The sequence below is a fragment of the Festucalex cinctus genome, chromosome 12, assembly GCF_051991245.1.
Source record: "Festucalex cinctus isolate MCC-2025b chromosome 12, RoL_Fcin_1.0, whole genome shotgun sequence".
In the NCBI taxonomy this organism is placed as follows: domain Eukaryota; kingdom Metazoa; phylum Chordata; class Actinopteri; order Syngnathiformes; family Syngnathidae; genus Festucalex; species Festucalex cinctus.
Window position 1 is genome coordinate 589,550 of NC_135422.1, and position 25,153 is coordinate 614,702.

At 41.0% G+C, this 25,153-nt stretch overlaps 2 protein-coding genes across 3 annotated transcripts in view; both read right to left on the minus strand.

Annotated features, from left to right (window-relative positions):
* Nucleotides 1-5,006: 5,006 nt before the first annotated feature.
* On the minus strand, nt 5,007-9,923 carry LOC144031475 (creatine kinase, testis isozyme-like). The gene is made up of 8 exons (XM_077538670.1): nt 9,760-9,923; nt 6,516-6,703; nt 6,290-6,444; nt 6,092-6,224; nt 5,852-6,023; nt 5,662-5,785; nt 5,404-5,593; nt 5,007-5,302 (listed from the first exon to the last, which is right to left on the minus strand). Exons 1-8 carry the CDS (start codon nt 9,780-9,782, stop codon nt 5,124-5,126), a joined length of 1,164 nt encoding a protein of 387 aa, XP_077394796.1. The 5' UTR covers nt 9,783-9,923; the 3' UTR covers nt 5,007-5,123.
* A 2,439-nt stretch (nt 9,924-12,362) lies between these two features.
* The window catches only part of alk (ALK receptor tyrosine kinase), a 252,256-nt gene continuing 239,465 nt past the window's right edge, over nt 12,363-25,153 (minus strand). For both annotated transcript variants that reach the window (XM_077538429.1, XM_077538428.1), the window contains exons 25-31: nt 24,961-25,090; nt 24,513-24,610; nt 21,974-22,066; nt 17,412-17,513; nt 17,000-17,134; nt 15,617-15,707; nt 12,363-14,544 (exon numbers count right to left, since the gene is read on the minus strand). In XM_077538429.1, the coding sequence (XP_077394555.1) occupies nt 13,603-14,544; nt 15,617-15,707; nt 17,000-17,134; nt 17,412-17,513; nt 21,974-22,066; nt 24,513-24,610; nt 24,961-25,090 (1,591 nt within the window). In that variant the 3' untranslated portion in view covers nt 12,363-13,602. The remainder of the gene's footprint in view (nt 14,545-15,616; nt 15,708-16,999; nt 17,135-17,411; nt 17,514-21,973; nt 22,067-24,512; nt 24,611-24,960; nt 25,091-25,153) is intronic.

A 25,153-nucleotide genomic window follows, 5' to 3' on the forward strand; every position in this document is an offset into this window, starting at 1 on the left:
TTACTATACATGGTCGTTAAGAAAAAAAAAAGCCTTACTATACATGGTCGTCTAAAAAAAAAACTAAAAAAAACGCCTTACTATACATGGTCGTTTAAAAAAAAAAGAAAAAAAAGACTTACTATACACGGTCGTTAAAAAAAAAAAAAAAAAGACCTACTTTACATGGTCGTTTAAAAAAAAAAAAAAAAAGACTTACGATACATGGTCGTTTAAAAAAAAAAAAAAAAAAAAAAGACTTACTATACATGGTCGTTTAAAAAAAAAAAGCCTTACTACATGGTCGTTTAAAAAAAAAAAAGGCCTTACTATACATGGTCGTTTAAAAAAAAAAAAAAAAAAAAAGCTTTATGGTCGTTTAAAAAAAACAAAAAAAGAAAAAAAAACGCCTTACTATACATGGTCGTTTAAAAAAAAAGAAAAAAAAGACTTACTATACATGGTCTTTTGAAAAAAAAAAAAAAAACGCCTTACTATACATGGTCGTTTAAAAAAAAAGAAAAAAAAGACTTACTATACATGGTCGTTTAAAAAAAAAAAGAAAAAAAAGACTTACTATACATGTTCGTTAAAAAAAAAAAAAAAAAAGCCTTACTATACATGGTCGTTTAAAAAAAAAAAAAAAAAAAAAAGACTTACTATACATGGTCGTTTAAAAAAAAAAAAAGCCTTACTATACATGGTCGTTTAAAAAAAAAAAAAAAAAAAACGCCTTACTATACATGGTCGTTTAAAAAAACAAACAAAACGCCTTACTATACATGGTCTTTTGAAAAAAAAACAAAAAAAAACGCCTTACTATACATGGTCGTTTAAAAAAAAAGAACGCCTGACTATACATGGTCGTTAAGAAAAAAAAAAGCCTTACTATACATGGTCGTCTAAAAAAAAAACTAAAAAAAACGCCTTACTATACATGGTCGTTTAAAAAAAAAAAGAAAAAAAAGACTTACTATACACGGTCGTTAAAAAAAAAAAAAAAAGACCTACTTTACATGGTCGTTTAAAAAAAAAAAAAAAAAAAGACTTACTATACATGGTCGTTTAAAAAAAAAAGCCTTACTACATGGTCGTTTAAAAAAAAAAAAGGCCTTACTATACATGGTCGTTTAAAAAAAAAAAAAAAAAAAAAGCTTTATGGTCGTTTAAAAAAAACAAAAAAAGAAAAAAAACGCCTTACTATACATGGTCGTTTAAAAAAAAAGAAAAAAAAGACTTACTATACATGGTCGTTTAAAAAAAAAAAAAAAGACCTACTTTACATGGTCGTTTAAAAAAAAAAAAAAAAAAAGACTTACTATACATGGTCGTTTAAAAAAAAAAGCCTTACTACATGGTCGTTTAAAAAAAAAAAAGGCCTTACTATACATGGTCGTTTAAAAAAAAAAAAAAAAAAAAAAGCTTTATGGTCGTTTAAAAAAAACAAAAAAAGAAAAAAAACGCCTTACTATACATGGTCGTTTAAAAAAAAAAAAAAACGCCTTACTATACATGGTCGTTTAAAAAAAAAGAAAAAAAAGACTTACTATACATGGTCTTTTGAAAAAAAAAAAAAAAAACGCCTTACTATACATGGTCGTCTAAAAAAACAACAAAAAAACCCGCCTTACTATACATGGTCGTTTAAAAAAAAAAAGAAAAAAAAGACTTACTATACATGTTCGTTAAAAAAAAAAAAAAAAAAGCCTTACTATACATGGTCGTTTAAAAAAAAAAAAAAAAAAAAGACTTACTATACATGGTCGTTTAAAAAAATAAAGCCTTACTACATGGTCGTTTAAAAAAAAAAAAAAGCCTTACTATACATGGTCGTTAAGAAAAAAAAAAGCCTTACTATACATGGTCGTCTAAAAAAAAAACTAAAAAAAACGCCTTACTATACATGGTCGTTTAAAAAAAAAAGAAAAAAAAGACTTACTATACACGGTCGTTAAAAAAAAAAAAAAAGACCTACTTTACATGGTCGTTTAAAAAAAAAAAAAAAAAAGACTTACTATACATGGTCGTTTAAAAAAAAAAAAAAAAAAAAAAAAGACTTACTATACATGGTCGTTTAAAAAAAAAAAAGCCTTACTACATGGTCGTTTAAAAAAAAAAAAGGCCTTACTATACATGGTCGTTTAAAAAAAAAAAACAAATCGCCTTACTATACATGGTCTTTTGAAAAAAAAAAAAAAAAAAGACTTACTATACATGGTCGTTTAAAAAAAAAAAAGGCCTTACTATACATGGTCGTTTAAAAAAAAAAAAAAAAAAAAAAGCTTTATGGTCGTTTAAAAAAAACAAAAAAAGAAAAAAAAACGCCTTACTATACATGGTCGTTTAAAAAAAAAGAAAAAAAAGACTTACTATACATGGTCTTTTGAAAAAAAAAAAAAAAACGCCTTACTATACATGGTCGTTTAAAAAAAAAGAAAAAAAAGACTTACTATACATGTTCGTTAAAAAAAAAAAAAAAAAGCCTTACTATACATGGTCGTTTAAAAAAAAAAAAAAAAAAAAAAGACTTACTATACATGGTCGTTTAAAAAAAAAAAAAGCCTTACTATACATGGTCGTTTAAAAAAAAACAAAAAAAAAACGCCTTACTATACATGGTCGTTTAAAAAAACAAACAAAACGGCTTACTATACATGGTCTTTTGAAAAAAAAACAAAAAAAAACGCCTTACTATACATGGTCGTTTAAAAAAAAAAAACAAATCGCCTTACTATACATGGTCTTTTGAAAAAAAAAAAAAAAGTCTTACTATACATGGTCGCTTAAAAAAAAAGAACGCCTGACTATACATGGTCGTTAAGAAAAAAAAAAGCCTTACTATACATGGTCGTTAAAAAAAAAAAAAAAAAAGCCTTACTATAAATGGTCGTTAAAAAAAAAAAAAAAAGACTTACTCTACATGGTCGTTAAAAAACAAAAAAAACAAAAAAAACCCGCCTTACTATACATGGTATATGAGGGTTTTTGGTGATTGTTAAGATCTGCAAAAATCAGTGTCTTTTTTTTTTTTTTTTTTTTAGGCAATGAGTTGCCCTGATTGGTATTTTTTGCAAAAGTATATATCCACATCATCGCTAGTACTCATTGCACAATGTTGCTTTTATTGTCCAGAGGAGATAAAAAAAATGAAACTAAATAAAAAAGTACATATGCTTGGATGGGTGGCACGTCCGCCTCCCAGGTCTGAGGACTCCGGTTCGAGTCCAGGCTCCGGCCTTCCTGGGTGGAGTTTGCATGCAAAAAAAAATAAAAAATGACACCAGGACGAGACCTGCATAAAAACTGGCACGTCTGGTCACTCTAAATTAAAGAAATATACAGTAAGTGTAGTAATCTAGACCAAGAATGGGAAACTTATAGTACACTTTAAATCAACAGTTCTTGTGAAGATAAATAAATAAATCTGCTGTTTACTTTTCAGTGATTCCTCGATATAAAAATGTGTAATCAATTTCTATTGCACGAGCCTTTATCTTTAAATCAAGGGCACCATCTAGAGAAGTAAAAAAAATATCGCAAGTGCTTCTGAACCTTCATTTTCTTATCACTACTCCTCAGTTCCCAGGATGCATTGCGGCATGCAATGATTTTTTTTTTCTCCCCATCACATGGCCATTAATGATTATTGTTTCCCATAGCTTGTTGAATGTGTCTCATCTGTCATGTTAAAATTAAGCTGCACACTGATTAACATGAAACGTGTTAAATTCATGCTCAGGTGTGCTCGTGTCGTATGTCTTGTTTACACCTGTCCAACTGGGTGTTTCGTTGATCCTGCATCTTCTGTGTTTTGATTGGGTCATTAACTTCATTTTCTCGAATGAGCAGTTGCAAGTATGTAAATACAACTTGGTTGGGGAGTCCATTTTTCTGTTGCCCATTCCTGGTTGAGAGTTCCATTTTTTGTAGGCAAATATGCACTCTTAACATTTGTCTATCAATGGTCAGATATATACGCACACATATTCGTGCATAATTTTCCAATATGTTCAAATTGATCACACTAGTCCAGAATCTTACTCAACACTCCTTTTAACTCATTCACTGCCAGCTATTATAGAAATTTTTTAAATTTCCAATACTCACGTGATATTACATTCAATAATTATATATAAACCGAATCTACCAAATAACAGAATAGACTCCCTACTTTTTGCCCCGGCGCGTTCTTTTATAATTGACAGTAGAAAAGTGAAGGTTTGCCAAAATACAGCCATTTCTCCCATGGGCTCTGAAACTGTGTTTATTTTGTATAAAATGGGGCAATGATGTCATCTACCAGTGGTTGGGCATCAGTAGTTTCCAAGTTTGATATTTACAGTGGAGCATAATCAGATTCGGCCCCATTTAGCACCGCTCTAAAAAATACAATTGACAAGTATACTTGTCAAAGGCAGTGAATGAGTAATAGATCCCATTTTGCCGTTTCTTGCTTATGCTAGCTCATGATGTAATTTGCATATACTAGCTACCAGCCAATCAGAGTGATCACCAATGGCCAGCAGTTTTGCCATTTTCAAATACATTTCAAAACATTCAACCAGTCCGTTAAAACTCATTCACTGCCAGTCATTATAGAAAATTTTTACATTTCCAATACTCGCGTGATATTACATTCAATAATTATATATAAACCGAATCTACCAAATAACAGAATAGACTCCCTACTTTTTGTCCCGTCCCGTTCTTTTATAATTGACAGCAGAAAAATGTAGGTTTGCCAAAATACAGCCATTTCTCCCATGGACTCTGAAACTGTGTTTATTTCCTATAAAATGGGGCAATGATGTCATCTACCGGTGGTTGGGCATCAGTAAAGTTGTTTCCAAGTTTGATATTTACAGTGGAGCATAATCAGATTCGCCCCCATTTAGCACCGCTCTAAAAAATACAATTGACAAGTATACTTGTCAAAGGCAGTGAATGAGTTAAGCATTGGATTTTATTCCATTTTCATTTTATGTGGTCTCCTAGTCTCACTTTTTTATTCAGAGTGGAAAGAGAAACAAGGAAAAGTTGCATTTTATTTCCATGAAATGAAAAAACAAACAAACGTGGTGGCAATACATGCTGTAGGACAAGACATTGAATTCGATTGCAAGTGCGTTCGGGTCAGAGCGCTTCTACTTCTGGGCGGGCATCATCTCCTCGATGGCCTCCCCGGACTCCAGTTTCTTTTCCATCTCCACCAGCAGCATGACGCCATCGACGACCATCTGCACCAGCTCCACCTCAGAGAAGCCCAGTCGGTCCGAGTTGGAGATGTCGAACACTCCATCCACGGCATCCGTGTCCACGCCACCTAGTGGATGGATGACAATTTGCAGAACTTCAGGTTCATCGATTATCCCAGGAATGACACACACACACAAAAAAGAAATTAAAAAAAAGAAGCTTTTCTACCAGTTCCACGTTTCTGAAGCCTGAGCCGCTTCAGTACTTCCTCAAATTCGGCGTGCTGGCTCATGTTTGGCAGCTTCACGTGCACGCCGGCACGTAGACCGGTTCCCAGGTTGGATGGGCAAGTCAGGATGTAGCCGAGGTGCTCATTCCACATGAAAGAAAAGCCGTTGTTCTTGAACAACGATTCAATCTAAAAAGAACATCGCCGCATGTCACGCGAGATGATTCAACCAAACTTTGATGCGCAATGTAACGAACCTCAGTGAGTCCGGTGCAGAAGCGAGTAAACACTTCTTTCAGGTTGCCGCCCTTCTGCATGGAGATCACTCGGAGATGGTCCTCCTCGTTCACCCACACCAGAAACGTCTTGTTGTCGCTATGCCTTGAAAGGCAAAACAACATGAATTTGACCGTCTGTATGGACATGAAAAAAGGATCATCGTCTCACCAGATGCCTCTGGCATCAGGCCAGTCCCGGGCCATTCTCGAGGCGAGCAGCAGAGGGGACACCGGCTTGTCGAACAGCAAGTGGTCGTCAATCATCTTCTGCTGTTCCTCTTCGGGCAGGTCTCGCAGCGAAAAGTATTTCCCTTGCAGCTCTCCAGTCAGCGAAGCCAAGACTGCGGAAATCCCCCCCGCTAAGTTTCCATCCCGACTCGCGAGCCCCCGTTTGCGGGCGTCCCCTTACCTCGCACGGCCAGCTTCTCCACGGCGCGCCGCTCTCCTCGTCTGCAGAGCGGCGGCAGGCAGAAGCCGCGGACGCTGCGGCCCGTTCGGACTCGGGAGCTCAAAACGTATTCCGGGTCGAGGTCGTCGCCCCCCTGCGACACACACGTTTGCGCTCAAAGTCCAAATCGGCGTTTGGCTGTGGCGCGCGATCCGTTACCATGAGGTTTTCCGGGTTGAGGTCAGTCTTGTGCATGTCTGTGGCTTTGTATCCTCCGTGTCGGTCCTCGATGACGAGGTCAAGCAGTTCTTTGAAGACCTCGTACGACTCCTCGTCTCCAGCCACGCAGCCCACCGTCATGATGAAGGGATGACCTGCACGCATGCGAGTCACGTGACCGACCATCCGATGGTTTGTATGCTGAGCAGCCGCGGCACGCGCTTACCTGGATTATCCACACCTGTCTGGATGACGCGGTCGACGGTGAAGCCGTTGGGGGTGGTCCGCTCCCTCAGTGTTTTGTACATGTCCATGTTTAAAAACTTGGCCATGTGGTTATTGTGCTGACTGAGATCCGGGAACTCATCCTCTGCCGTCAGCCCCTTGAGCTGAAGATTGGCCATTTTTTGACAGCTGAACACATTTACAAACACGAGTTGACACTTTTGGCCATTTTTTGACAGCTAAACACATTTACAAACACACGAGCTGAAGATTGGCTGCTTTTTTTTTTGACAGCTAAACACACATTTAGAAACACAAAATCTCAAGTAAGGCAGGAGGTTGTTTTCAGTTCCCCATGGTCGTTATTTTTTATGTTTCTTGGACGTGTTGTGACTGTGAATACAAATTCTGTGCTTTCCATAAGATGATTGTGATTGTTTTTTCCAGGGCTGTTGCCAATACCAGTAAGTAGTAGTAAATGAAGCTGATAATTATGATTATTAATTTGGGCTGGCTTTAAAAAAAATAAAAATAAAAAAAATAAAAAAATCTAATAATTGATATTGAATTGATTTTTGTTTTCCAGCCTCCATGAATCAATTATTTTAGTATCTCATTCTCATAAATTCGTAAGAAAATATCACTTTTAAGGCCTTTTTTTTTTTTTTTCTTATTAAATTATCTTAGGGTTTTCTTGAAATTTACTGTTCACATTGATTTAAAAGTATTTTCTTACATTTATGGAATCTTTTTAATTTAGATTTACAATTCACACAATTATTGAATTTGAATTATGAAAATATTCTCATCTCGTCCTTGCTGATGTCAATGTTTGTGTAACATTTAAATGACTAGACTAAGTGCAATTCCTGGAGAAATTGCATGGGAATGCTGAAATATATATAGAATATTTGAAAAGAATCAAACATGAATAATACTGTATATCCGTTTTGCTTCAGTGGTTTCCTATTACAGAATTAAAATTGAAGACCCATGAATAAAACGGGTATAGTGTGCTGAGATATTTTCAGAGGTTTTCTGGCCTGATCAGACAGACCAGAGTGCCTCTTGATGGACCAGATGGACTGACGGGCACAAAGCTCCGCTTTAAATGGCAAGCCAGACTTTCGTAGGGATGTCACGATACCAGAAATTTAGTAGTCGATGCCGATACCATGGAAATTCCACGATTCGCGATGCCCTTTCGATACCACGGAAAAAATAGAAAATAAACAATAAATCCCCTGTATTTCAACATACACTCCTGAACAAACAACACTGTGTGCTTAAACCGACCAATTGGCATGTAGCTTTAAAGCATTCAAATAAAATACTGTGTATTAAAGTATTAAACAATAGAGTAAACAATCAAATCAAATCAAATACTGTGCATGTACAGCAGGCTAGCTTTAAGTAGTAAACACTAAAATAAAAAACATCACAGTGTATGTACAGGACTGTCTCAGAAAATGTGAATATTGCGATAAAGTTCTTTATTTTCTGTCATGCAACTAAATATGCAAAAATGCCATACATTCTGGATTCATTACAAATCAACTGAAATATTTCAAGCCTTTTATTATTTTAATATGGCTGGTTATGGCTTATATATTTTTTTTACTTGGTCTGAAATATTGTAATATTTTCAGATAGGATATTTGAGTTTTCTTAAGCTGTAAGCCATAATCAGCCATATTAAAAATAATAAAAGGCTTGCAATATTTCAGTTGATTTGTAATGAATCCAGAATGTATGGCACTTTTGCTTATTGAATTGCATTACAGAAAATAATGGACTTTATCACAATTCTGAGACAGTCCTGTAGCATTCAATAAATAAATAATACAAATCTCATACTGTGCTTATTTATCAAAGTTTCAGCACGTAGAAGCAAACAGAATAACGAATAACGTTTGATATATTATTTCAGGGTTGTTTAATGTTACTTTAGGTGACTCATTAAAATAGCTGCCCGATAACATGACCGAACTTTATTGTGCGGGACAGACGAGGCTGAACATAACGTTAACTTCACTTCGCCAAGCAAGTGGGGTCATCATACTAACGTTATTAGTTTAGATTGGCAACAATGATAACACGCGAATTCAAATGCACTCGCCTTCAATTCTTTGCAGAAGTCTGGTTGTCAATGTTTCGCTAAGGTGGATTTGTCCCCCTTTCGTCTGGAAACGGTTTCGGCATCTTTTGCATCCAGGATTTGAGGATCGATTATTCATCCCTCTTCATCAACCTCAACTGACAAAGTACTTCCAAACGCGACTTTTGTCGTTTTTCTTCTCAACTACTTGCGAGATATCTGCCGCCGCAGTTGAAGCCGACGACGCAGACGTACCGGCCATGTTAGTCGCAGCACTGATGACGTTCGACTTCCTTATTGTTGCAGCGTCAGGGTAGTCACGTGATTGCGTGGGTTGCCAGATAAGCGCTTTTAACCCCCCCAAAACAGCTTACATGATGTAAGATTGTGGGAGTGCGTGTGGGATTAAAACAAATAAAAAAATAAAAAAAATAATGAAAAAAACAAACAAAAAACACCCCCAAAACAACACAAAAGATGCGGCCAGATAGGTCGCCTCGGTACCTACGGTACTTCCGGTATTGTAGAAAAGGCAGTACCGTCACATTTTCAGAATCTTGGCATCGATTTAGTACCGATGTATCGGTTCTTGTGACAAGCCCAAGCCAGAGGACGGCGTTCTGGTCACAAAGCCGCCAGTTTTCAAGAAGACACCATCTTCAAGCAGCGGCTTTATCTTTCCCCAGCAGTGTTTTTCTGCAGGACACGCATGGAAGCACTCCGCAGTGTGGCTGGCCAGTAAAGGCCTTTAAGATGAAAGAATAATGACACGGCTGCCGGCCTCAACTGACCTCAAGCCACTTATTGACATCTTGTACAGCAAATTTACAGCATAGGCAAACAGTATACTTCTCTTCACGCTTGTCTGGAAGGTGGCTGTTAATTAAGAAAAAGTGACCAGCATGGCAGCCTATTTGTATCCTTTACATATTTAAATCCACATTTTGATGCTAACTAATACTTCTACACAGCAATACTTATACTAATCATTTAGGATGGAGGACCAAAGGAATCATCCAAACTATAATTATGAACAAGAAGCACATTCACGCTGAATGAACCGTACCTGTTTACACCACGTTACGAAATCAAATTTAAAGGCAACGAATTTTCTTCAAATACATCGAAATAGAGCATCTTAACTTACACTTGTTCAATCCTGTCTGACATCTCTCCGTCTTCTTTCTTCACAGATGCAGAACGAATGCGAATGAGTTTGCCTCTCTCTAGGCAGGCACACAAATGTATTTGTCCAGCTGAATGTGTCCGTGTACATGCACATTTATATGCACATTCGTGCGCGCCTGCAAAGACACGTCGCGAGCACAAGAAACTTTGTACTAAACGTGACACGACGCGACGTGTGCGGACATTTAAAGACGTCGTTTGGACGACGTTCGCTTTGTTTAACAACTTGTTCCATCGTGGCGTCATTTTCGTCCTCTTGACGCCGGTAAGCCCCAATTCGAAGGTAAAAAAAACAAACAAACGATGACGTAACCGCAGACGCTCATTAAACGCCTTTTAAAACCAACCAGCAAATAATGCCTGTGGCCACAAGGGGGCGGCCTAGTTGAAGATTTGCAGTCTCGAATGGTTCATGCGAACGTGAATATGTCATGTAAACACTTGCAGAGTGAGGAAATCGCTATTTATCCATTTCCTACATTGTGTCATTCATTGTTAATAATAGTGAGAAATCATGAACATAATCAATACGAGCAACCCATTTTGAAATTCAGAACCATAAAAAGTACACTTGTGTTTTATCATTTGTTTCCCACCAAAAACTGCTTCCTTTGACAATTTCAATATGAGTCCAGTATTTGAATTATTGGCAGTACAGTTCAAATGGTAATTGTTTCGAAGAAAAATCATGCTAGAAGTAATATTTTTCAAACTTTAAATGCCAAAATGTATTTACTGATGTGTCCCAAATGAAATACGGATTAGCAAAATGTTTTCTGAAGATGCCAATTACATTTTTGACATATAGAAATGTTATTCTATTGTTTATTAATATGTGTTTTCCATCAAACTAATGCCGTGAAAACCATTTGGGCGGTTCTTTAAATGGGCCATATTTGTCACTCTGCGTTTCCACAGTGGAGTCATTTCGTTGCTGCAATGCAGCAGAGGGAACTGTTGAGTTCAAGCGCCAGGATGAGGCAGCCATTTTATATTCACACAATAGCAGAGAGCAAATTCATTGTTATTTCGGAGCTATGGAGCTCAATGTGGGAAATATCTTGTCAGAAATATTATGTTATAATATAATTTACTAGTATTATGAATGTAAAGACAAGCGTGTAATAGCTTTAATGCTTCATAAGGATCATGTATGCACTTGAGTTTGAAAGGATTTGAAAGTTTGTGATTTGGGCAACTCACAAGTTTGCCCTCAAGCTGTGTATGTCATCAGCTTCAACTCGCTTTTGAAAATAATGACGTTTTTTCTTTTGTTTTCCTTTTTGGTTTGAAATAACCTTTCCTGATGCTCATCAAATGATATGAAAAGCAGCCATATTACATCTACGTTTGACATTAGCATGGGCAATTTGTACTGTGCTCAAACATGCTTTCCTGACAGCAGCACGACTCTTCGAGGTGGACTTCCACATGATATGGTTGCTGATGTTGCGTAATCCATGCTATCATTCCTCCTCACGACAGTTACTGATAACCTCTACTGTAAAGATTTCAAACTAATCTCAGAAAAAAATAAATAATCACATGATCATTTAGATGCGGCCGAGTCGCGCATGTGACTGCAGGCAGTGTTGCCAACTGCGTTTTCTTTAGCAAGGTTAAAAAAAGAAAATAAAATAAAAAAGGGGGCGGGGTAGATTGAAATATGCTTCTTATTCGGATGTGAAAACTTTCTCATCCTAACGATTCAAACAGGAAACATTTTATGTTATGAGAAACGTTCTCATTAGGACGAGAATCTTTCCGATTAGGAAGAGAAACGAGTCCTTTGCATGCTACTACATTTCGGTGCGTCAATGAATTTTGAGTGTCCGTCATTCGGCAATCGCGATCTCTCATCCTAACAAGAAACGTTCTCGTTGTTCATCCTAATGAGAAATTGTTTTCAACCCTCCCATGTCTCTTTGGGGGCTTCTGTGCATCAAAAAAAGAAAAAAATACCATTAAATATATTAACTGCCTCCGGACCTCATTTAAAATCTTGGCCAACACGAAACATGGAATGAATCACTCATTTGAATTATGTTTGTGCTCTTAGGAGACACTTCCTTAGGTGTGCCTCTACAATCGAATTAGAGACGTTCATTATTACGAATAAAAACTGCATTGACATTTTTTTTCCCCAGATCAAAAAGTTCTGCAGGAAACTTATTTTATAGTAATTTATTAATTTTGGCGAATGTCTTCCCAAGGGCAATGTACAGCATTTACCGGATACTCTTAAATGACATCATTTACAGATGCAGTTCAGTTTGTCTTTGTACATGAAAGAATGTCGGATGGGCGACAGATCACAAAGTGGATATAGAAGCGATACACCTACAGGAGACAACGTCAACATACTAATTGCTCCTTGACATGCCGCAGCGTGTCGTCGCTTTGCGGCAGATGGACGGACGCGCTTGCCAAATGCAGTCAAACGAGTATGAAAGAAGCGACAAGCGTCACTCACTGAAATCAACAGCTTGTGGCTCTGAAACGGAACAGGAAACCCAGATGTTAACTAGTTTTTAATACAAGGAGCAAAAGTAGTTTCCCCCCCCCCCCCCATTCATCCTCATTTTGTATTCCATTCATTCAGTAACAAAAAAAATCTGTAAATGCTGGAGTTCTTTGAGTTAGCAATTTTGAAGGTGAACATCGATTCAGCAAATATCCACTTATGTCTCTTTCAGCGCACACACACACAAACGGAAAGAGATTCTATTTAGTTGTAAAAGCCCGAAGAAAAAGAAAGGACGGCCGTCTTCAACACAAATGAAGTCATGAGCACAAGATGTGAGTTTGTGGTGAGATTTTACAGCAGCAGGCCGACGTATTTCAAGTTGAGCAACAGGAAAAGCTCTAAACATTGTTGCTGAGGGCGCCCGTGAATAATCGCTTTATGCACCCACCATGAAAGGGCACCGTAAAGGATCAGGGAGATTTCTCGTGATTATTGTTTGTTCAACTTCGTCGAGTTTATACTTTTGGAGGGCGATTCGATTTCTTTCGCTTTTTCTTAGCTTGCGTTTTGCCGTTCATCATTTCAAACAGCTTAAAACATGAAGTGAGAGTAAACAGATGCAGGCGGATTTTGCTTGCACTATGAGCCCGTTCATTGATCATTTATAGAGCCACATCCAGATAATAAATAAACAAAATGAATAAATAAACAAGCAGGCAAGCAAAAACATCAACAAACACATTTTTGTAGTTTTTCTTTTTTAGTACAAACGTCTCTGTAAATCCAACATATGATTCTCAAAAATTAGGCGATTGCCCAGCATTTTTTTTTTTCCTTTTTTTTTGCTCCATGAAGGATGTGGGCAATTTCCGGATTCTGCAATAAAAATGAAACATGTGGCAACTTTGAAATTGGCTTCCTCAGTCATCAGCGTTTGTGAGTCAAAGTCTGCGGTGGGCGCGTGCGGCGGAGGTTGAAATCCGAAGAATTGTCCAGTTGGTGACGCACAAAAAGTTGACTTGAAATATTTGCTATAAATTCCACTCTGTGAGGTCTCAGTCATGCTCCTTTCGCCATGAAAAAATACATTTTCTGAACTCCAAAACTAGCCTTTGAATTCAAATGTGCCATCTAGTGTTCGTTCTCTGATGTTCACTTGGGGATTTGACACCCTACAGGTTCTCAAGATAAAAGCTTCATGGATCGAGGACGGATTCTGCTTCAAAGGTTGTTTTCCGAACCGGAGGGAGAAAGCAAATTTGCTGACACACCACGTTTTGATGTTGTGTAATGTCGCCAAAGCTGGAAAGTGAGTCAACTGTACAGGCATGGCGGCTAAAGCACGGTGGCATTGTGACCCTCCATTCTGGGCAGCCGGGTGTCCTGCACTGTCCCCATGGTGACCAACAGCGGCCGGCTGTCCTCCGACAATCCCGCCCGAGCCAGAGGGGCCGACGCGGTTGGCAGCTGTTGGGAGGGGAGGAGCGCACGAGGGGGGCTGGCCTCCATCGGCACGCCGTAGCCGATGCTCCCGCAGGGGAAACGTCTCAGTCTGTACAGGGGACCGGGTGGCAAAGTGCCCGAATCTAAGAGGAGGGGGGTCTGGCTGGCTGGAGGGGGAGGGGCTAACAGGGGTCTGCAAAGACCCTGCTGCTGCTGCTGCTGCTGCTGCTGATGGTGCAGCATCTGAAGTTGGTGCTGATGTTGAAACTTATGCTGGAGCCCCACTGAACCAGCCACCTCAGCCACAGTCCGTCCCACATGCTCCTGCCCTTCGCCGGGCACCCTGCCGCCGGCCCCGCCCACACCCAAAACCCCGCCCACAGCCGCTTGCCTCTGCTGCTGCTTCCTCTGCAGCTGCTGCAGGAACCAGGAGCCGTACGTGGGGTTCCAAAGGCTGCTACTCTTCCCGTTGTGGCTCTCCTTCTCCAGCGGGTGGCCCTGGCTGAAGGCGAGGTTGACGTGGCCCCCGTCTGGGCCCTTGGCAGTGAGCGCGGAGGTCTGCGTGTGAGGTTGCTGGTGCTGGTGGAGGTACGCTCGGGGCAGTGACGGCGTCTGCGCTTTGGCCTCCGACGCTGCACTCGTCCCGGATGCGCGTTCGGCTCCTCTGTGGCTCTCGTCGGAGCGGCGGCGCGCGAGTTCCCCATCGGGCGCTTGAGCGTTCACCAACGCAGTCGCGCCCGAGGGATCGTCTGGCCGCACGCACGCGCTTCCTTCTTCCTCTTCCTGGACGGGCCCGTATTCGACAGGCAAGGGCATGGTCACCACGTCAGGGTCCTAAAAGGTTCAAGTTCGATTGTTAATGTTTACATTGCAGGAGCATTTGATCAATGACACGTTTTTTTTTTTGAACTATTTACATCGCATATTAAGGAGAACGACATTTTCAACAGAGGTAATATTTCTGCAAAAGACTCAAATTGCATGTAAAAAGGAGCATATGTAAGTCGAGCTTCCATTGCACTTTGACCAACGTATTGATTTGATTTCAACTTGTCCAAGCATTTGACAGGTCGGTGTGATGTAAACAGCAGACACGACTTCAGGAGTGTGATCGGTGGGATGTCTCACCAGCGACACGCTCGCTTCGCTGCAAACTCGAGTCCCACGGAAGCGGTGGAAAATGAATAAATAAATGTCTTGCGGGCTCCGTCGCTCACTTTTCTTTGTTATGAGTTTTCTGATCGCTTGTGTTCTGCATGTCCCACACGGATTAAATCCACTCTAAAAGCTTTCCGTCGAGCTCGCTTAATTTCTTTCTCCCGCTTCCTGCGAGGCGTGCTTTCTTCTTGTCGGCAGAGATCATATTCTTCTTCTTTATTTTTTTTCCTCAGCGTTGAAATGTTCGGCCAAATTTTGGACCCAGAATGTTTTGTGCGGCTTTTTGTCCTCACTGTCACCTTGACAGATGCTTATGGCGGCTCTGTGTGCTGTAATGAAGTCTTCATGAGCGACTTTGCAAAGGTATTATTTGCTTTGTTTTATTCTTGAGGGTCTAAAACTGGAGGCAACTAGTTGGTACGCGGCCTTTATTGAATCAAGTGGGCAATGATTTATTTGAGGCCTTGTGTCTTTATAGTGGAGGAAATATACGATTATCATCATCATCCATTAGTCTTGTATCTTTACAACTTAATTACTTTTCACGTGGCACAAGACCACGAGATACTTTGTCTCGATGATTCCCGTTTCTGCTTTTTCAATTCCAGATAGTGCAGAAATAACACGTATTTTCACTTTTATCTGATGCAGAAATGATGATCGAATCCAATGAAAACGACAACCGTAACTATGGATAAGTTGCCAATAAATCCCAGGATTCAATTACAACCAAGATCGCTTTTGTTACCTGCAAGCAATAATCAATTCTCTCCAGGATGGTTGAGAAGTTGGGCCTGTCCTCGGGTTGGTGCTGCCAACTTTGAGTCATGATACGGTACCTGTGGATACACAAGAATATAGACACAAAGTCATTGCTGCAGTTGGTAATGCAGATAGCTGGAACAACTCTGACAATATGCAGAGATTCTGAGCAGATGCCAATCTAGAAGGATTGATGTCATAAATCACATGCGGGACAGGGAACAAACTGTTTTTTTTTTTTAGTAATTTATTCATAACTGGGAATTTGAGTTATAGTCCTTTCTTTTCCATGGATGGTTACCAACCAAACTAAATGCATGTGTTAATTAGCATCATTTAGTGTAAGTGCAAAAAGATGTGAAATTGCTCATGGGAGTCAAACAGGACTGAAATCCAAACAGTCTCACTCCAAAACGTGCTAAACGTGTTTTCTTTCCTGTAATACTTGAAGGCTGATAACAACGTATTCTTTTTAACCAACATTATTTGATCCTCCTGTTTATCATTTTTTGCCCTCACATAAAATCTGTCATTTTTCAAAAAATACATCTCTCCAATTGTGTCCAACGGTTTTGTGCGAGGCCAATCTTTTGTACAAATAAAGTAATTATCACAGAAGAACGGTTCATATGTTCTCAAGGACATCAATAATGGCTGCCTGCTCCCATTATTTCATTCAATTGACTTCTCTCAGATTGCAGATGAACTCTGCGGTCACCACACTTTCAAATTCTGACATCTGCCACTGATATTGAATATTTCAGTTTTTCCCATCTCATCAGCCCAAAGGAATATTCGTTGCAATGAGGACGAAAGGGCCTTTAGTCAATCAGTGTCTGTCCAAGAGACCGAGTCTCATACTAACGTAACGTTTATGTGGGCGATCTAAGTCCGTCCGACGCAGCAATAATCGAAAATAAGAAAAGCGAGCGAAGGAACAAAGAATCCCAAAACGGTAATCGCTTCTCTGTCTCCTTCAATGGACTTCTAAGTGCTTTTAGTGTTGAGCTAAAGTACCTCCTCGCGCATGACAATATTGCTCTCACAGTCCAGAGTAGCTTTTGGGTGAGTCAATCTTCAAAAGCAGAATGGTTACGCTGTAGATGAATCGTCCCGTGTGAGAGCTGCTTTCACAGAAATTGGAGAATACGCAGGCGTAGCAATCGAGTCGACATTTAGTCGCTTGTCTCAAGCAGGTCATCGCTCTCAAGTTTGGACACAGCCATTGCGGCTGCTCGCATTCTGATCATTAGTGGTGGCGTGACAACTACTTCCAAGGCAAAAGGTCATGGCTTTTACCAGAGTCCTCCTTTCATTTCCTTTGCATTTAAATCCAACAAACACAGCATACGTCTTCAGATTTACATACACGGGCCCAGGGCAGTTTTTGGGTGGGTCCATTCTCCCACCGTTGGTGACAAAGTCCAGCACTTCCTGGTTACTGCGACTTGGATAAGGCATGTAGCCCAGTGAGAAGATCTCCCACAGCAGAACCCCAAATGACCTGACGAACGTCAAGAAAAAAAGAAGCAGCGTGAGAAGGACAATCAAGTCATATCACAAGCTCCATCAAAGCTAAGACTAGAAAGGATAAGAAGGGATTTGCCAAAGCTAAGATAAAGAATAAAAACAAGCATCTGATTTTGGGCATGTTGAAGGACAGAGAATTGCAGGGGTCACAGAGAGCCACAGCATCCATGGAAATGAGAATCATCACAACATGGCATCACAGTGATGGCGGCTTTAGCCCTTATTGGACGCAGAGAGGACAAGATGCTCACCAAGTATCTGTTTTGGATGTGAAGATGCCCTCCATGAAGGCTTCAGGTGGCATCCACTTGACTGGGAGCATGGCACGACCACCTTTCCTGTAATAACTTGCTCTACACACACACACACACACACACAAAAACGCACAGTTACGCAACCGACGGGAAATGATATCAGAATCATAATACAATGAAAACCAGCGTTACGGTACTTTCCTTTGCCGCTGCCATAGCAACAGCCTCAAACAGAAGGATAAAAGGAACCTGACATGCATGATTAATTGTGTGCTGTCAGTGGGCGTATCAGCGCTCGGATCCAGACACATTTGAACGTTGCACATATCTTGATGCGAGGGATCCGGTGAGAAGTGGCAATCTATCAAGGGAAAGAGGCGAGAGCAGTTTTTCTCTTCTTTTTTTTTCTTCTGGGTCTGATCCATTTTTAACGCCACCTTGCTGCTGGTAGAGAAATGATCTAATTGTTCATAATGCTGGAGGTGAAAACCGAATTCATGTTGAGCTGCTCAAGGCACCTTGGGAGTGACAACCATCACTGCTCACGCGACTCCTGACCTTCGTGTCCTCCAACATGAATGGACACAAATCAACATCGAAGCTGATGTCAGCTCGAGGGCTACATGAGAACAAAAGTGTGCGATCTGGATTCAGAGGCAATGTGGTGATAATGATAGGGGAGGAGTCAGCCACCCGCGGCTCCAGAATGAATTATTCTGCTCATTACTTCAATCATTAAAAAATAGCTTCAATTGTCGAATGCAGCATCTGCTGTATCGGTCTGTTGCGGTGGGGAGCTCCGACGTGCCCGTTGATGTGCATTCCGACCATCACCGACGGTCACGGATTGCGGCTCATAACCCAAAGAACACGATCGCAGATACAAGCGGCTGAAATGAGTTTCTTCTGCCGCATGTCCAGGAGACAGGGCGAGGTCAGTCATCCGCAAGGCACCGCCGCTGCTCCTCCACATTGCGTGGAACCAGATGAGGTGGCTCGGGCATCTGATCGGGATGCCTCCTGGTGGGAAGTTTTCAACACGTCCCACCTAAAAGGAGGCCCCGGAGATTACTCATAACACGCCGGCTGGCCTGGGAAAGCATTGGGAGCCTTGGACGAAGTGGCTGGGCAAGTGAAGAAAAGGATGGATGGATGAATTCCGCTGCAGTTTAGAACTAATCTTCAGTCCATTTGGGATAAGTACGTAAAAATAAGAATCCCAATTTGCCTCCTTTCGGCACGCAAGGCAAGGCAAGGCAAGGCGTGCAATCCGTAGAGCAACTTTCAGACGTGTTTGTTGAACTTGTGTGCAAAAACAGAATATGAAGAAGAGAACACAACAGGTGACAAAAAAAATGTCTTGGTTGCTCCAAGCTACTCAAATATGCATTAAAAATGGCTTTTGACAGCCTAACCTTTCGAAGAAACATTTGAAGATGTTTTTCCGTCAAGGGAGAAAACAGCTGCCCAAAAGGTACGTCTTGAAAGTCGTTTGCGACAAGGAAATACAGACCTGCACACAAGCGCTTGCAAAATCACAGAATTTTCACTCAATCAGTGGAAAGCAAACCCAATCACACGTTTGTGTTGAATTGGCCATTTTCACGTTGGTGCTTTTTTTGCTAATGGGTAAAGTGCGCCAGCTTTTAGATTTGTTCTTGGTGGAAGTCGCTAAGTGCTGATCTCAATTCACATGTTTTTCAGGTGGAGTGTGCAAGTGGGCAAGCATTTGCTCTTCTTGCGCAACTGTCGAGCTTTGACCTTCCAGGATGCTGCCACCGCAACCATCTCCAGACAAATTGAATACATTCAACCATCGAGACAATTCTCTTTGCTATGAGCTCTGCATACGTATGAAATTCTCTGTGAGGCACATGACAGTGGCCCTCATTGTTTCACAAGTCTGAGGAGGCAATTACTCATTTTGTCAGAGAGATTGTAAGAGATTGATGAAAGCGTTTATTCTTGGTGATGCTAACGGGATAGTTGATTATGTTGGAAAAGCTTACGGGTTTGAATTACATGTCATACAGTATGTATGTAGTCCTCACTTGCCCATCTTATGTCAAAACACGGACTTGGACTTATTTGGTCAACGCCCAAACGGTACCTGTACAAGAAAAGCTTTTAGGGTCAAATAAACCAATGGAAAAACGCATAGTCAAACCACAGTTGTGCTGATGTTACTTGAGTGTTTCAAAAGGGACCGGAGAAGGTGTAGAACGGTGAAAAAAAAAAAAAAGGCAGGTGGGGAGATACTTCTTGCTGTCTGGGGAACCTACTTTTACTTTTATACAAAGAATCACATCAGCTAGGAATCACTCATGGTGCTTCTGATTGGCTACATTCCATGTCACAGTTCACTGAGTCCCGACTTGATGAGACGTTCGCTTCCACAATCGATCTTTGGTCGTAAATATTGAACGTGTTTAAAATTGAAATTGTCCGCCCGACCTGTTTCGGACCTTATTATGCGGACAAATTCACTCTTTAACGCACCTCAAAGCACAGAATAATCTCATAGGATGCTTTTACGAGTAAAACATCAGTAAGTGCTGTTTGTCGTCCGTTGTCAGAAAGGGTCAAAATCAGAACAAAATACAGGCCAATGGGCTCTTTGCACAGATTGACGACTTCCTGAACTCAATATTAGTGCTTTGTTTCCTGTCTTTCATGAGTGAACAAACTGATTCATTCGGGCGCGTCTGGCCATTTCGTGGTTACTGAGTCAGTCAGTGATTGACTTTGTGTCGTGGATGGACTGAAGACCTTGTCAGCGGATCATCTTTTTGGAACTATTTTTTTTTTGCTCATCTCTTTTCCAACCCGACGTAGCACCAGCAAACCAGACTTGGCTAAGCGGCAGAGTAAGAGGATTTTAGCAAAGTCCCCGGCAAATCGAGAAGACAAATACAAGTGTTTTATGCCTGCCTGCAGTCCTGTCTGTGCTATTCAAAAGTGCGATATACAGTACTTCATTGTGTGTCTGTGTTTGCTTCTGCAACTCCGCTAAGCACAAAGCAAGCAAGATTCCAACAAACTACGAACGGCATTCAGTGAAACTTAGCGCAGGGCTGGCACATGAGCAAAGCAGGAAGCTTTTCAATTTTGGTGGTGGAACTGCAAATACAAATAGAGATAGGGAAACGTGTTTTCTCTGCTGTTTGCGTTCCAGTACAATATCTCCCTCACCCAAAAATGCAAATTGCATGCCTGTCATTTCTTCACGAGTAAAAATATGGCACAGCACAATTATTTCGGCAATACCACAGCACATTTTGATCTGACAATGGAATTGTTCTACCCTCCAGTATTACAAAGTCCACAGTTCCAAGATACTGTATCTGTGTTAGTAGACTTTGGGGCAATTCAGAGTCTTCAGTTCATCTTACATGCATCGTTTTGTTTGAAACGAGAAAATGCAAACTCAGAAAACAGAAATGCCCTGGTCACCTAGTGGAGATTCAAAACGGTCGCCTTTTGACTGCGTGGCAGAAAAAACTCACCACCTGCTCCACTGTGCCCCCCGACAAGCTGTTCTTTTTTCTTTTTACATCGCCCACATGCGTGCGAGGCTGTTTGAGCGAACGTGTGACTGCGCCCGTGGCTCTCCTCTCCGAATATAAAAAGCTGACATTAAGCTCCATCCCTCCCCGCACTGTGACGGCCTTAAAAGGACTTGCATGTCCCTTGTCACACAAATAAGGGCCACGCCATGAACAGGCAAGTGGAAGTTGCAGACAGCGAAGCGGCACCGAGCGCGTGGTACCCTCTCATTCTTCTGCACATAAAAGCCCAGATAAGCCCAGTCTGAGCACAACCGCTGCAGGCTGCCATATAAAAGGCAAATCTTGGCGAGGCACCTGAAAAACTGACATCAGCAATTAAATCAAGCTGGCCTAATGTGGCACCCTGGGGGCAATCGAGCAACAGCCTTAACCGGATGTGACTTTCGCCTCATCTCAGACTTTTCACAGAATGCTGCCATGATAGAGCCGCATGTTGTGACACATTTCCCCAGCTCCCGCCTCTCTCAGATGAAAGGCTGCGATGATTTCCCTGCTGAATTGAGAACTCGTGGCATCGCGTGGAACGGCACCGGCCGGATTCAAATGTTTGAGATGAGAATAATGAGATGCGAGCTGCTCAGATTAGAAGGCGTTAGACGTCCCTCTCGTTGCGATTTAACATTTACAGATCTTAATGAACCTCAGGGACAGTTCAATCATTTATAGACATGGAGAGACAAAATACACTTCATGGCCACAAATTTAGGTGCATACATTGTACTGTATATAATTAGTTGTGGTCTGCTTGAGTGACACTGTCAGATCTATTAATTGAACAATCTGCCAGGGTTTCTCTTTGAAAACTTGCTAAGCCTGGCTTAAGCTAAGCTTTTATAAACACTGATGAATGTAGTTAAATGTTATATTCTGTAATAGTGGGAGTAAAATAAAGTCTATCTAAGTATATATCTACACTGATAGAGAAAATATTGCCACACAAATGTTCATCAATTAATAGGTCAAATATGATTCATTTGTCTTCGTTCTTACCTGTAAATATCCCGAGCCATCCCAAAATCTCCAATCTTAGCCACGCGACCTGGTCCTTTGCACGTCAGCAGGCAATTACGAGCCGCAATGTCCCTAAATCATGGAAAACACACGGAATCAAGTGTCAACATCTGCAAACTTTGTTATCCAACTTGCTTGAGGTCTCATTCTTTGAAGAAGTTGATCAGAGCGCTTCATATATTTGCACGTCTTGCACGTTTGAAACATGCACACGCACGCTCCTATATTGGATCAGATGTTAAGTGCAACTAGCGAGTTGCCGTCAGCATTGCTTCCTGCGGAGCTTTTATGACTCAACACATCCCGAGAAAAGATGGAAGCGAAGCGTATACAAGCAGAGTGACTAAGATGAGAAAATTCATAAAAGTGTGATTTTCACAGAGCCGCGTTTGTTATTCGTGAATAAGAATATTTCAGCGCTCGCACTGTTCTATACTCGTGTTTGGAGAGGAAGGAAAACACACTGTAGCGAATCCCAAGACGTGCAACTTTCTTCAGAAGCGACGGCGAAGAGCAGAGTGCATACAATCTGTCTCTTCATCAGGCCAGACAAATGGGCACCGGGACTAATAAATTGCCGGAATTGAGCATCAAAATAACAGCGTGTGACACGCCACTCGCGCCCAATCACGAGACTGGGGCAGAGGCGCAAAACACACAACTGGAAGCAAGATGAGCGATCACAGCAGTGAGCAGCGTGCGCGCACTTCAGACAGCCTCCCTCTGATGAATGGAGATGGGAAATGACACAATGGGGATGTAGTAATATTGCAGACTGATTTCAACAGAGGCTATTTTTTCATGACATGGTCTGCAATCGTGTATCCCTTCATTGTGCCAGGAGAGATTGAGAATGACTCAACAAATTTGTATTGAATAATTCAGTACGGACTAAAGTCAACATATTTGTATTTATATTATCTCTAAGAGACTTTGGTGTTGCAATTTCCACTTGAAGTATTTGAATGAGTGTGTATTTTCCAAACAATTTACGGTGGCTACACATGATTACCGAACAACGACCCTATTCAATACCAGGCAGGGTATCAATTTCGTCGGGGGCACATTACGTTTCTTTCCTGAGGTCTTCCTGATTACAAACAGCATGTGGTTACATCCGCACAAATACACACTATGTGTAGACAAACGCAAGTGCGGTCGTCCTTGTTTAATGGCTCGGAAGAAGTCATGCTAATGATTTGGTTCTGCCGGTAGGCAAGGACAAGCCTTGGAACCGTCACAGACAGCAAGTTGGAGGCCTTCAGGGAAGGGCACCGAGTCGTCGTGCGTGCTGCACAGTAATGGGAGTACAGCCACTTATTAAAACGATGTTAACAGGCCTCACACTCTACACTTTACTCACAGTGAAGTTTCAAAGGCTCCTTTTTCAGCAGCATTGTAGAGAACTGTCTTGTTGCTTTTGAAGTATTGTTGTTGGGACCATTTAAAGAACTTTGGTTGCGTTGAACGGCACTTTATTGCCCTCAGTGCAGCACTTGACTTATGTGATTAAAATTCCTTTTGTGTGCTTGAAGCCTGTTCCTATTCAAATAGGACGACCACAAGTCAACCGTAAACGGGGCAGTCCCAAGTTTTGAGCCTTGCGTCCCGACTCCCGGCGGATTTTGCCAGCGCTTTTTTGTTTTGTCCCACTATTATGCAGCATCCCAAATTTTGTTGGGTCCAGTCAGCAAGCAATTGCTTGGGCCGTCTTTGTTGATATTTAGCCATCTGACCTCGTTCATTTGCCCTTTACTCTGCCTCAAGTAAACACACCTTCATAAAAGTTGCCATTATCCACAAGGACAGCGTTTGCGGCCATTTCAATACATGCAGAAAGACGCTAGACCGTATAGAAGGTCAGCGAGCTCTGCAGAAGACGCCGCCATTAGGTGGATTGATGGGGCTTTAGTGCTTCACGTTGGGGCAAATAGGCTTTAATAGGCCTCGTTTGTCAATGGCTAATACCTGACCTGAAAGGGAGATAGACTTCAATTGTCTTGATGTGATTGTGGGAGGAAATCTGACCTTTCCCCATATTGACTTATACTTGACCTTCCTTGTGAGTGTCCGTAACGGCGAATTGGGCTTTTAAAAGGAGGCTCTTTAAAAAGTCCAGGTTACATCCATTGTTTTCTCAACACAATACCCCAGGTATAAAACGAATATAGTGTACGTGTTTAAGCCATAAAAAGAGGCCACCACCTGGCAGTTCTGATGGTAAACTCCTTATTTGTCCTCTCAGCTATAATGTCAGAGGCAAAATATGCCCTTATGTTGAGCAGGTGTTGTCATCATAAAACAAAGACCAATTCTTGTTTATACAATCGGTGTAGGTGGTTTCCGTCATTTGCATTCCATATTCACAATATATGCATACACGTATCATTGTTTTCTTTTCCCATCTGCTGGATCTCTAGAATACAAATGATGTAACTCATCCGTATGCTGCATTTGTCTATGCCAAATGTTTGTGTTGTGTTGCATTTGCGTTCATAAAAGGTGTGGATTTAGATACCTGTGGATAAATTGGTTCTCTTCCAGATACTGGCAGCCTTTGGCGATGTCTCGCGCTACATTGAGAAGGTCAACCATGGTCAGGCTGGACGCTTGCTCCTGAGAGAAAGCAAAACCAGAGCATTTATACATTCAGGAGAACTTTTCTGCAAATGAAATAGAGGTTCTGGATTTGCATTTTTTTGTTTGTTTTTTCTCGGGTACCAGCTGTGCCCCAGTGCAACCAAACCAAAGGAGCTTGCAGTGGGAAAAACCTGAGAACCGTGACCGCAGTCCCAATTAAACACCTGTGAGGTGGCTAACAACAGAGATTGGGAGACGTGTGCCCAACATCCGTGATCTCCGACTGACGATCGTTTTTCTGGCAGTTCCCCAATTCGTGAAGGCAAATTGTCCAAATTGTGTATATATTGGCAACATGAAAAATGATGAGCTAATACATGTCTCACCAGTCGAGGTCTCATCTCCCTGAGGAAGGTCTTGAGGTCTCCTCCCGTCATCAGCTCCAGCAGTATGAACCTGGGCATCGCCTGCAGACTGACCCCGACACAGCGCACAATGTTCTGGTGGCTGAACTTACTGCAGAAACAAAAACAGAGGAGAGAAAAGCATTGAATATGTTGACTTTGCATGAGCAAATAT

What these genes read in the sequence shown, in the direction of transcription:
- LOC144031475 (XM_077538670.1), bottom strand. Translation starts at nt 9,782, where the DNA reads ATGTCAGACAGGATTGAACAAGT. An exon ending in GACAGGTGTGGATAATCCAG is followed by an intron (nt 6,445 to 6,515) that starts GTAAGCGCGTGC and finishes GCATGCGTGCAG; the next exon opens with GTCATCCCTTCATCATGACG. An exon ending in CCTGATGCCAGAGGCATCTG is followed by an intron (nt 5,786 to 5,851) that starts GTGAGACGATGA and finishes TTGCCTTTCAAG; the next exon opens with GCATAGCGACAACAAGACGT.